The 12408-nt window shown below is 43.4% G+C and overlaps 1 protein-coding gene across 3 annotated transcripts in view; it reads left to right on the top strand.

Annotated features, from left to right (window-relative positions):
- Positions 1–648: 648 nt before the first annotated feature.
- The window catches only part of KMT2A (lysine methyltransferase 2A), a 34066-nt gene continuing 22306 nt past the window's right edge, over positions 649–12408 (top strand). Inside the window, exons 1-11 of one of the 3 annotated variants that reach the window (XM_042831888.1) lie at positions 649–2323; positions 2864–3291; positions 4502–4679; positions 5120–5354; positions 6872–6936; positions 7515–7886; positions 8487–8560; positions 9321–9449; positions 10291–10404; positions 11575–11721; positions 11992–12087. In XM_042831888.1, the coding sequence (XP_042687822.1) occupies positions 742–2323; positions 2864–3291; positions 4502–4679; positions 5120–5354; positions 6872–6936; positions 7515–7886; positions 8487–8560; positions 9321–9449; positions 10291–10404; positions 11575–11721; positions 11992–12087 (3420 nt within the window). In that variant the 5' untranslated portion in view covers positions 649–741. Of the gene's footprint in view, positions 3292–4501; positions 4680–5119; positions 5355–6871; positions 6937–7514; positions 7887–8486; positions 8561–9320; positions 9450–10290; positions 10405–11574; positions 11722–11991; positions 12088–12408 lie in introns of all 3 variants that reach the window. The other 2 variants (XM_042831887.1, XM_042831886.1) reach the window with 2 other exon arrangements.

Raw genomic sequence — 12408 nt, 5'->3', positions numbered from 1 at the left:
GGATGCTGTCTGTCATTGTGGTGTCTTTAGGTTTGGTTTGTTGAAGAGATAGGATGAAATCACAATGGGTTTGAAAGCAAATGAGTGGTTTTGATTTTAGGTTCTTGTCAATAATTGCTCTCACCACAGTACTCTGCTCATTCACCACAATGCTCTACTCAATTTGGCCTTGCCAGTGAATTTTATTGTGGACAGCCTTGCTAATAGGGCATTTAACATGAAGAATGAAGTATGTAGTGAGAGCTATGTGAAGACCCAGAAGTGGAATAGCTGGGTATGAACTGAGAGGCACTGGCAGAGGTGAGTAATCAAGTCGTGCACATCTGCTTGATGATTCTAACTGGAGTCTTGAATGCTGAATGTGTTTCAAAGCTAAAACTAGGGTTTTGTTTTCTTTTCTATTACTTTACTTAGAGATTTTTAAGAGATTTACTTTGTGATGGAATTCTTTATCTATATATTGATAAAATGCTCTTTTTATTTGTTAACGAACTGAGGTATTTTAGCAACTTGTCTGCGTTATGTGATTTATACTGAGTAAATACCTGTGTGACCTGGATAACGCTGAGCTGACACTCAGAGAAATTTAATGTGTACTCTGCTTTGTCTACTTCCCTCTCAGTTAAATCTAGTCCACGAAAACCTCGTGGGAGGCCCCGGAGCAGTTCTGACCGAAGTTCAGCTGTACTGTCAGACTCTTCATCAGTGTGCTCCCCTTCAAGCAAGTCTGAAACCACGTCCATGGAGAAAGTAAAGAAGAAGGATCTGAAAAGCGGGGAAAAAAGACGAGGAAGACCTCCAACGCTTACTAGTGTAAAGTTCAAGTTGTCGCAAGTAAAGGACGCATCAGATATTCAGAAGGGAAGCAAAGAAGATAAAGAGAGTCTGAAAAAAATCAAAAGGTCACCATCCACTACATTTCAGCAAGCAACTAAAATTAAGAAATTAAGAACTAGTAAACTCTCCCCACTAAAATCTAAATTTAAGCCTGGGGCAAAACTTCAAATAGGGAGGAAAAGCGTTCAGATTGTGCGCAGGAGAGGAAGGCCGCCATCTTCTGAACGTTTGAAGACTTCCTCGAGCTTGGTCATAAATTCACAGCTGGAGAAACCCCAAAGGATACGTAAAGAAAAGGATGGCACGCCGCCTCCTACGAAGGAAGAGAAGACTGCTGTCAGACAGAGTCCACGCAGGATTAAGCCTGTTAGGATCATACCCTCCACAAAAAGGACAGATGCAACAATCGCTAAGCAACTCTTGCAGAGGGCTAAGAAGGGGGCACAAAAAAAGATTGAGAAAGAAGCAGCCAAATTGCAGGGCAGAAAGGGGAGAACCCAGCTGAAAAACATCCGACAGTTCATCATGCCAGTTGTAAGTGCTATCTCTTCACGGATTATTAAAACACCCAAGCGGTTCATTGAAGATGAAGACTACGACCCTCCTATTAAAATATCCCGACTAGAATCCACGCCAAACAGCAGGTTCAGTGCTACGTCTTGTGGATCCAGTGAAAAATCCAGTGCTGCTTCTCAGCATTCATCTCAGATGTCTTCAGACTCCTCCCGGTCCAGTAGCCCAAGCGTCGACACGTCTACGGACTCTCAGGCTTCTGAGGAGATGCAGACGCTTTCTGAGGAGCGAAGTAATACTCCAGAAGTTCACACACCTCTACCCGTTTCTCAGTCCCCTGAGAATGATAACAGCGACAGGAGAAACAGAAGGTTTTCCATAACAGAAAGAAGTTTTGGCCAGAGGGCTGCTAAAAAGCTGTCAGCCTTGCCAAGTGTGCCACAGCAGCAGTCCTCCTCCTCTCCTCCTCCCCCTCTGCTCACTCCTCCTCCACCACTGCAACCTGCTTCTGGCATCTCAGACCACACTCCCTGGCTTATGCCTCCTACCATACCTTTAGCTTCACCCTTTCTTCCTGCTTCTGCTGCACCAATGCAAGAGAAACGTAAATCAATTCTACGAGAGCCAACGTTTAGGTGGACCTCTCTAAAGCATTCCAGGTCAGAACCACAGTACTTCTCATCAGCAAAATATGCCAAAGAGGGTCTTATTCGCAAGCCAATATTTGATAACTTTAGACCCCCACCGCTGACACCGGAGGACGTTGGCTTTGCATCTGGCTTCTCGACGCCAGGTGCTACGGCTCCAGCACGTCTGTTTTCTCTTCATTCTGGAACAAGATTTGATATGCACAAGAGAAGTCCTCTGTTGAGAGCTCCGAGATTCACTCCAAGCGAGGCCCACTCCAGAATCTTTGAGTCTGTAACTTTGCCCTCATCCGTTGGTCGAACCACTACGGGAACTTCTGCAACAGGTGTCTCTTCTAGGAAACGAAAGAGAAAAGTGTTTAGCCCTATCCGCTCAGAACCCAGATCTCCTTCGCACTCCATGAGGACCAGAAGTGGGAGACTTAGTACCTCTGACCTGACAACTCTCACCCCACAGTCTTCTGTCTCTTCCTCATTAACTAGCATTTCTGTTAGTTCTCTTGCCACTAGTGCCTTAAATTCAACTTTTACTTTTCCTTCCCATTCCCTAACACAGTCTGGGGAATCAGCAGAAAGAAGCCAGAGACAAAGGAAGCAGACTAGCACTCCAGCAGAGCCTTTCTCATCTAGTAGTCCTACTCCTCTCTTTCCTTGGTTCACAACAAGTCCCCAGACAGAGAGAGGCAGAAACAAAGACAGGGCAACAGAGGAACTGTCCAAAGATAAAGACGCTGATAAGAGTGTGGAGAAGGACAAGAGCAGAGAGAAAGACAGAGAGAGAGAGAAGGAGAACAAACGTGAGTCAAGGAAAGAGAAAAGGAGAAAAGGGTCAGAAATTCAGAGTAGCTCTGCTTTGTTTCCTGTAGGTAAAATGCCCAAAGAAAAAGTTGTCAGTGAAGATGTTGCAGCATCATCTTCTGCAAAAAAAACTGCCGGGCGGAGGAAGTCTACAGCAATAGATCCTGTGGCAGATGTTTCCACTGCTGCTCTGGTAGATACAACAGCCATCAAAACCAAAACATCCAAGAAAGGTAGAGGGGGGTTAGACAAATCAGATCTGGACCTCAGCCCTGCTGTGCCGGCTTTGGAGAAGGAAAAAGCTCTGCGTCTCTCTACTCCTGCTTCAAGCACCGTTAAACATTCCGCTTCCTCCATCAGCTCTATGTTGGCTCAAGCAGACAAACTGCCAATGACTGACAAAAGGGTAGCCAGTCTTCTGAAAAAAGCAAAAGCCCAGCTGTACAAGATCGAGAAGAGCAAGTCCCTCAAACAAGCAGATCAGCCAAAAGCACAGGTATTCTTTTATTATTTTCTTTTTCTTTTGCTGGGGTCCATCTTGTTTGGCATTTTCACTGCAGATCACAAGCAGCTTTCATATCCTGAGCATGAAGAATAAACATGCCAGGCTAAGAAGCTGTTAGTGCAACAGATGGTAAGGGATCCAAAAATGAGAAGGCATGGGCAGAAGTTGAGGGGGAGAGAAAGCTGCTGTGTGCTCAGCTCAGGGGGAGCTGGGTGCATTTTTGGAGAACACTACAGTGGAGCTGGTTGTTAGGTTTCTCTGTACACATGCAAGCAAAGTGAACATCAAGGGTAATGTGCATTTTTAAAAGCAGGTTTCTAACAGACTGCAGTCGTTTTTCTGAAGATGGAATTAATCTTGAGCTCTCTTCTGTTACTGTCTCATATGATGATCTGATCTGTTACTTATGGGCACAAGCAAAATCCATTGGGATTTTGCATCTGGTTGGAAAACTGATTCCTACTGCTTTCCTGTCTTCCCTCTCTGCATTTGCCCCACCACAAACCCACCCTGCAATCTATTTAGCTATCAAAAAGGTAGGTGTTACATGATAGCAGTACCTTTTCACAGAATATTTCCTTTTTTATTTGAAGTGTTACTTTCCCTGAGAATGTTCATGTTAGAAATTACTAGTGCTTGTCTTTTGTCCCCGAAAGGAAAACGTGTATGCATGTTTTATGTTTATACTAAGAAGCCCAGACCCTTGCAATTAATTGTTTGGGGAAAATTGCTCTAAGCTGCTGCATTTATCACCTCAGTAAACACAATGCCCTCATCCTAACAGCTACAAAGCTGTGAAAGAGCCTGATTAAACAGCTTGACTGACTTCTGTCTTCTGCCAGATCAGTTAGTGCCCAACATTAGTCTGTTTATCCTGATTCCACTCAACTCTGGGTTTTAATGCCACTGCTTTGGTAACAAGGCTTCACGAGTGAGTTTGCTTTCTACTAGCAGGTAGAAACTTTGTAAATCCAAACGAATAAAGCTTCTTGTTGTTCTGAATTTTCTTCTCGTGGATATCTGAGGCTTAGAAGGCTGAGAGTCTTTATTTTTACCTCGGCTCTTAAAAACGCAAGATAGGGCGTACTTTAATTCTTCTTAATTCTTCTTAGGTTATTTAGAAGTTTCCATTGCATGTGTCACAGCCCCACTTTTGTGCCTTTCTTAGGAACACTGTCTGTTTTCATATCTTGAAATGCAGGGACAAGAGAGCGATTCATCAGAAACGTCAGTCCGAGGACCACGAATAAAGCATGTTTGCAGGAGAGCAGCTGTTGCCCTGGGCCGCAAGCGAGCGGTGTTTCCTGATGACATGCCCACTCTGAGTGCCTTACCGTGGGAAGAGCGAGAGAAGATTCTGTCTTCCATGGGGAATGATGGTAAGACTTCCAGTTTTCACTTGTGGATTCATGGAAAGCCTGCTTTCGCTGACTAGTTGGGTTAATGGCATCTTGACATCTGTAATAAGTACAGCCATGTCTGAGCCTGTGAGAGTGAGATCTTCGAGCAGTTAATAAGGGGTAGTACGTTAAGCAGATCTGGGCTCCGTGTTAACATGCCACTAAGACAAGGTTAATCCTTTTAACCATTGTTAATTTTTATAAAAGTCTGTTCTGTGCTGCACTTGAGGTCTCTTGGGAGCAGTGTGTGTGTGTGTACCACGTGTGTATGTGTGCATGCATGCAGACACGGTCGCACACGCCCCTTATGTGGCTCTGTGGATGAACTTAGATTTAACACAGTAGCTTCCATGAGCTCACTAAATACTTCTGAAAGATCATTGGACTTGCGTGAATTCAGCAAACTTTTTTTCTAATAGACAAATCATCAATAGCTGGCTCCGAAGAGGCTGAACCTCTTGCTCCACCTATCAAACCAATTAAGCCGGTAACGAGAAACAAGGCACAGCAGGAACCTCCAGTGAAGAAGGGCCGACGCTCAAGGCGCTGTGGGCAGTGCTCAGGCTGTCAGGTTCCAGAGGATTGTGGTGTCTGCACGAACTGTCTGGACAAACCCAAGTTTGGTGGGCGGAATATAAAGAAGCAGTGCTGCAAGTAAGTCTGAGTGTTTGAGAAACTGCTTGGTTAATCTCTGTGTGGAGCAGGATAAGCACACCCACACGATGGGATGGGAAACAACAGGCTTTTAGTCCTGTTGTGTAGGCTTTGGATGAATGTGGCCTGAGCTGAGGCTGGATCACTACAGGGAATTAAACGCAGTTTAATTTAGGAGTGTTGATCCTGATTCAAGGCATGCTTTTCATGAGGTCTTTTTCTGAAGTTCACTTCCAACTTATTCCTCCTTTGAAGAAATTGTCATAGTAGCACTGAGAGCCATTTGAAATGAGACCAGTGACTTTCATTCAGTAGAATGGCTCATTGATAGAATCAGAGAGTGGCCTGGGTTGAAAAGGACCACAATGATCAATCTGGATTGAACCCCCTGCCACAGGCGGGGTCACCAGCCATCAGACCAAGCTGCCCAGAGCCACATCCAGCCTGGCCTTGAATGCCTGCAGGGATGGGGCATCCACAGCCTCCTTGAGCAACCTGTGCCAGTGCCTCACCACCTTCTGAGTGAGGGATTATTATTGCAAGAATGGTGATGTATGCATGTATATTTTACCTCCAGTTCTCCCAGAAGGCATTTATGGAGGGCTTCTTTTTTCCAAATGAAGTTTATCTCATGAATATACACTTCATATAAAAGGATGTCTCTGGATATCATTAAGAAATAACTCCCTTACTTAGTTTTCCCATCGTTTTATACATATCACTTAGTCTGAACCTTTTGCTTTTTTAATTGCTCTATCAAACTGATTTTTCCAGACTGGGTAATCTGTCTGAAAAGGCAGCAAATGAAGTGGTATCAGAAAGATTGTTGTCATATAAAAGCTATTTATAAAGTGCAGCTCTGAGAATTGCTGTGGAGTGCTCATCTGTGTGAAAACAGTCAGCAGACTTCTGAACATAAGTAGTCTAACTCCTAGCAGCTTTGCAGGCCTTGAGCTGGCTTTCAAAACCACTGACTTTACTACAAGAACGAAGGCAGAAACACAGTCTGTTGCTCAGTGTTTAGAAGACAGCATGCATTAGTTGTGAGGAAAACAGGAACTGAGCATTTAAAAAATATTTGGTCACACTTCAATCCCACTTCATGGAAACGGAATATATATATTTTTTTATCTGAAATGGCCTGTTTGGGTTACATAAAACCTACTGGTGAGTCTTTGATGTTTTAGAGTTCTTAGAATTGTTCTGATACTACTCAAATGCCAGTTTCTAAGAAATGGAAGTGATGGGGTATTTACCAGTGAAGCAGAGTTTTATTATCTTCGAAACTGTGTTGTAAGTGTAGGGGAGAAAAAGAAAATACAGGAAAATTAGATTCTTTTAAATGTTTCTGAAGAGGGAGAGAACGGTTTGGAGAAATTTGGTGGGTGCATGGATAATGGGTTTGTTTGCTGGTTGGTTTTTTTTTTCCCCATCATGTTCAGTGTTTACAGAATGCCTTCCTAACACCTGTGTTTTTCTTCTGATTTCTGATTGGGTGACTTCTTCTTTCTTTGTAGAATGAGAAAGTGTCAGAATCTACAGTGGATGCCTTCAAAAGCATATCTCCAGAAGCAAGCTAAAGGTAGGCTGGGAGGTTTGGCTCAAGTGCAGGATGAGAGAAATTTTCATACCTTCAATTTTGCTCTTTGCTCTCACTGCAACTGCACACAGCTATAGAAGTTTAGTATGAAAGCAAAGCTAACAGAGAGCCTGACTGTTTTGTTGGGTCCTGTAAAAGTTGTAGGAGAGATGCGAATACAGCTAGCAACTGTAAACAGACAGCAGTTATCTTTTTCAGCTCTACTTGCAGTTTCTCCTCCTTTTTGTAAGGAACAGCTGCTGGCAGCTGATGAGCCTTCACTCAACACTTAAGCTCAGCCAATTCTCAGAGGTTTGGTTCTTTGTTCCTAAGTGATATGAGGACTGATAAATCCCTTGGCACATCCTCATCTCTGACAGAAGCCTTAAGTGAGCTGTGTGTATGTCATATGTATTTTGTTAAATCCCTGTGTCCTTGGCACTGGACCTCTGGAGGTTTGCATGTTGTCACAGTGGTCAGGATGCTGAACTCCTTCAAAATAAAGCTTTTTAGATGCACCGAGTCATCTGAAGTTGCATGATGTTATATGTGTTACTTCACTGATGCTTTTTTCTTTCTAGCTGCAAAAAAGAAAGAGAAGAAATCCAAGACAAATGAAAAGAAAGAAAGTCATTCTGGGAAGAACCAACTGGACTCTGGACAGAAACCAACTCCTCCAGCTGTTGTACCAAGAGAAGACAGTGCTGTAAAGAAGAGCAGCGAACCTGCTCGAAAGCCTGTGGAGGAGAAGCATGAGGATGGGAATTCCTCTGTGCCCCCACCAGAGCCCAAACAGACCCCTGCATCTGGTGCCAGAAAGACTGGCAAACAAACAGCCCAGCCAGTACAGCTCCCTCCATCTCAGCCACCAAGCTCAGGACCTTTGAAAAAGGAAGCACCAAAAGTTACTGCTTCTGAGCCTAAGAAAAAGCAGCCTCCACAGCCAGAAATAGGTAAATGGGACTGTTTATCTTCAATATGTTTGAATCGTGAATCCCGTTAAGTAACAGTATTAATGCTGCTAAAATCTGTTGGATTTTAAGACTGATAAATGCCTTATGATCTGGTGAAATTAAAGCAAGTTATTTTGGGAATTTTGTTTAGAACTGGCTTCCTTTTATTGAACTGCATAATTTATTGGGATGGGAAGATAAGTGACGACCTTTAATGTGATTTTTAGTCATGTAGTCTTGACAGTCTTGAAGTATGTTTTCAATATTGTGAAGTTTGCTGACAGTCTGAATGTGAAACAACAGGAGTGTGATGTCTTAACTACAAAACATAGCCTAGTGTTGCACGTGGACAGTGACCAAAAAGGCAGCTCCAGGACTTCTGTTGCTTTGCACCTGGAACACCTCAGAGTTTGAGCAGAGCAGGTTCGACTGGCCATGCCTTGCAGATTGTCCCAGTCGTAGGTGGTGATGCACAGTCACAAAGATGGTAGAAAAATGGAGGTCTAAAATTCATCTCATTATATGGTTGTTGTTTTTTTCCCTTCTCTGCAGGTGCCTGTTAGTTACTTGAAATACTCATAATTTTTCCCCCCTTCCTAGGCACAGAACAAAACAAACAGAAAAAAATTGCTCCCCGTCCAACTTTCCCTGTGAAACAGAAACCAAAAGAAAAGGTGAATACTGTTTTTTGTACACAGTCAAGAAATTTCGAGAGCATCCCTCTGTCTGTCTAGAAAGTAAAACTGTGTTATTTAACCCTTCTGCACATTTTTGTGTACTTGAAATACCTGTAGGAATTCAGTCCTGCTCCTTTTCCTTTGAATGCTGATTTCAGACCGATCTAACTCGATTCCTGATGCTACTCAGGATCTTTTGTGGGATTTGAGGAGGAAGTTTTCAGTCTTGTCAATGAGAAACGTGTCATTTCTTGTGAGTTTGAGCAAATTGTACAAACGCTAGGCTTTACCTTGTGCCAGTAGGTGGATGCCAATTTATCTGGTGTATGCCCATACTTCGGCTTAGGTGTTAATTCTTACTGAGCTTTGTGTGTCGTGGGGTGAACGTTAGGTTGTCCATTTGAAGAACAAAGCACAGCAACACTTAAATCTGAGAGAGAAATGTGTTGGTCGTAATTGCCCCAAGAGTTGCCCCACTGGAACAAAGCAAAAAATAACACTGATCAGAGAGAATAACCTGATGGTAGGGGGAGATGCAACAAATTGAATTAGAAATGCAGTTGTTTGTGGAATGCTTTCAAAATGGATTGCAGAATGGTTACCTTATGGCAACTTTTATACACATGTTAATTCTGTCATGTTATGAATTGGGTTTTGTTGTTGTTTTTCTGGTACATAAATCATGTACAGTGTTTAATTACTGTTGAAGTTTTGATGTCTGAGGTTGGGATTAATGCAGGCTCCTTTACTTGACTAGGAAAAGCCCCCTCCTATAAGCAAGCCAGAAAGCAGCACGCTGAATTTGCTCAGCACTTTGACTAATGGGAGCAGTTCCAAGCAAAAGCCACCTACAGATGGAGTCCACAGAATCCGAGTGGATTTCAAGGTAGAGGACAATATGTTTTAAGTATTTGAATATTAATTGACTCTAAACACTTGGAAGTAGAGTCCCTCAAGAATGCTGACAGTGACTTCTGAGTTTGTGTGTCTGGTCCTAATCAGAGAGAACTGTAAATAGGAACCTTCCTGCCTCGGTTAATTCTTAGAAGTTTGTTATGCCTTTTTTTTTTTTCCTTATAATTAGAGTACTGGATGAAGACTTAAAGCTTTAAACCTTAACTTTCATTGTGAGGATGAGCAAGAATTTGAGGTTTATGAAGATTGATTCCATTAAGATGGAACTATAAAACCTTACCTTGGGTCAACAAGATTTGGGGAAAATGTTAGTAATTTGTAATTCACAGTATTTTGGGGATATCTGGGGGTTCAAACTGATAAATCATGTACTATTTTGAACAGCGATGTTGAAATAATAAAAATCAATATTTTCCTAATATTTTTTCAGTCATTTATATAAGTGTTAATAATGGAGATTATAGTGAGATCTCGTCAGTGTTTTGATACAAACGTGGATTTTTAATAAAGTTCAACTATTGTGAAATTCTGTTTTTAGTGATAAGCAATTGTGAAGAAACTTTCTCCTGCTTTTTAGGCTTGCTTTCTGGAGAGGGAAGATTAGTGTTTGCTTGAGCTCTCTTGACAGGAGGAGTGCTGGGTTGTGATTATTCCAATATACGCTATAAAGTAGACCGAGGTAGAAGTAAAACTGCTGTCTGTTGTAGAAGGGCCTTATTGAAGGCGCAGTGCATAAAGCAGCAATGTGAGCACTTTGTACTGATGTTGTGTTGCCTTTTTCTGCATGGTGATGTATCCTTTTGTACTTTCAGGAGGACTGTGAAGTGGAGAATGTTTGGGAGATGGGTGGGTTAGGCATCGTGACCTCGGTTCCTATTACTCCCAGGGTGGTGTGTTTTCTCTGTGCCAGCAGTGGACATGTGGAGGTAAAGCATTGTGTTCTGCTGTTGATGACTTAATTACAGCACCGTATTGTTACCAAAAAGAAAAAAGAACGTATGCCAACCGTAATCCCGAAGAAATTAAAATAACACCTTTAAATCTGTCCTTGCTAAGCTTTGTCCTAAGACACTGAAGTGAAAAGCATTTGAATTGTCTTTGAGGAGTTCTGTGGTGCTTAGTTTATACGCGAACGCTGTCAGCCATAAGGAATGACATTTCCAAGAGCCCCTGCATCTCTTCTAAAATGTAATTTGGGATCCCGCAGCTGAGGTAAAGCAGGCAGTTTGCTTTCTCTTTACTTGAAATTAAAACGTCTGCTCAGTAGTTCTGAAGCGGTGTGAGGCAGTGCTGATTTTCCCTGGTGTGTCTCTGCCTCCAAAGAGTTGCAGATCATTGCTGAAACGTGACTGGCAAGGTTCTGGTGCTGCATAAACAGCTGAAGTTAGGTTTAAATTCTGGTAAATGCATTTCCAGGAAAAGATAGATGTCTTCTCAAAGTTTTCAGCCATCCTGGGAAGGTGATGCTAGCACTCTGGAAAATGCTCGAGCATAATTAGCAAAGAATACGTGAGGGAAATGGGTTCAGTTCTGCATGTGAACATCAGTGCATTTGAAGATTACAGAGGTCCAGTGGCATGTGGAGCCAATCTCCTTCTCTGTCAGGTTGCTCAGGTGAACCATTCTTCTGTCCTGTTTGAGCCTGCAGTGTTTGTGCCCCAAGGACTATTCTTTTTTAGGATGTCCAGCCTTGCAGAGGATACTTAGAGCTTTCCAATGAAGCCTCTAAGCTAAACAGAGGGAAGAATGTCTCTTTGCTCCGTGTGTCCCTTCCTTCTCTGATAAATGTGTCTTCAGTTGTGTTGGCTTGTGTTGCAGCGAGGGAGGGAAGTCCTGAAGAGGCCTATAGGCCTTTACCAACGCTCAGAACGTGTAGACAAAAGGTATCAGACTCCTGTATGCTGCTAGGTGCATAATCTAGGTAGGCAGGCGTATATTTAGGTGCTCCGAAGTACACACACCATTTCCCCAGTGAGAGATACCAATAGATGGCCTTGTTCTGTTAGTTGTAAAGCAGAATTCAGAGTAGTTTGGAGCGGGAGCGGGAATTCAGGAAAGCTTTTGACTTGCTAAAACCTCCCTCTCCCCCCTTGCAGTTTGTGTATTGTCAGGTCTGTTGTGAGCCTTTCCACAAGTTCTGCTTAGAGGAGAGCGAGCGGCCCCTGGAGGACCAGCTGGAAAACTGGTGCTGCCGTCGCTGCAAGTTCTGCCACGTGTGTGGGAGACAGCACCAGGCCACCAAGGTACCCCCGACCTCCGGGCAACCCAGCCAGCCTTCCCCGTGCTGCTCCTCGAGTTCTGCTCTCTAACCCTCAGCTGGGAACCGGGACAGCAGGCGGTGCAGCGCAGGCTGTGCGCGCTGCCTCCTGCGGTTGTGGACTTAGCTCGAGTCTCTTAGATGCAGCTTCTTCCTATTGCTCTGAATAGGAGATTAACTGTAAAATGCAAATGTCCAGGATTTTGCATTCTTTCGAGAGTCTTTCTTCCAATACTTTCTCCCATTATTCTTGTAGCAGCTGCTGGAGTGTAACAAGTGCCGAAACAGCTATCACCCTGAGTGCCTGGGCCCAAACTACCCAACCAAACCCACCAAGAAAAAGAAAGTTTGGGTGAGGTTTTTTCAGATTTCTTCTTTGAGTAATTCCCTTGTTAACTGATCATAACGCTGTGGGCCAAAGCGCTGCAGATGTTTTGTTTGTGGAAGGGCACCTGTTGCATGGGAAGATACGTCTGGGAGTAGGTTTCTCACCGAGGTGGGTTGCTGCTAAAGCAGGTGGGGCTTGTATGAGAAGGATTTGGAAGGTTTTACACCTTTCTCAGTTGGGATAATTCTTCTGATTGTGGCCTCAAAAGGTGGAAGAAGTTTTAAAGAGTGGAAGTGCTTATGTCATTAACAGACTTAGTGCTAAAGCTCTGCCTGCAGGTGCATT

The sequence above is a fragment of the Centrocercus urophasianus genome, unplaced genomic scaffold, assembly GCF_019232065.1.
Source record: "Centrocercus urophasianus isolate 14NV4802_14NV808 unplaced genomic scaffold, USGS_Curo_1.0 seq_37, whole genome shotgun sequence".
NCBI classification, from domain to species: Eukaryota; Metazoa; Chordata; class Aves; order Galliformes; family Phasianidae; genus Centrocercus; species Centrocercus urophasianus.
Note: the sequence above shows the minus strand (reverse complement) of the source record. Positions and strands in the feature narration are given on the sequence as shown.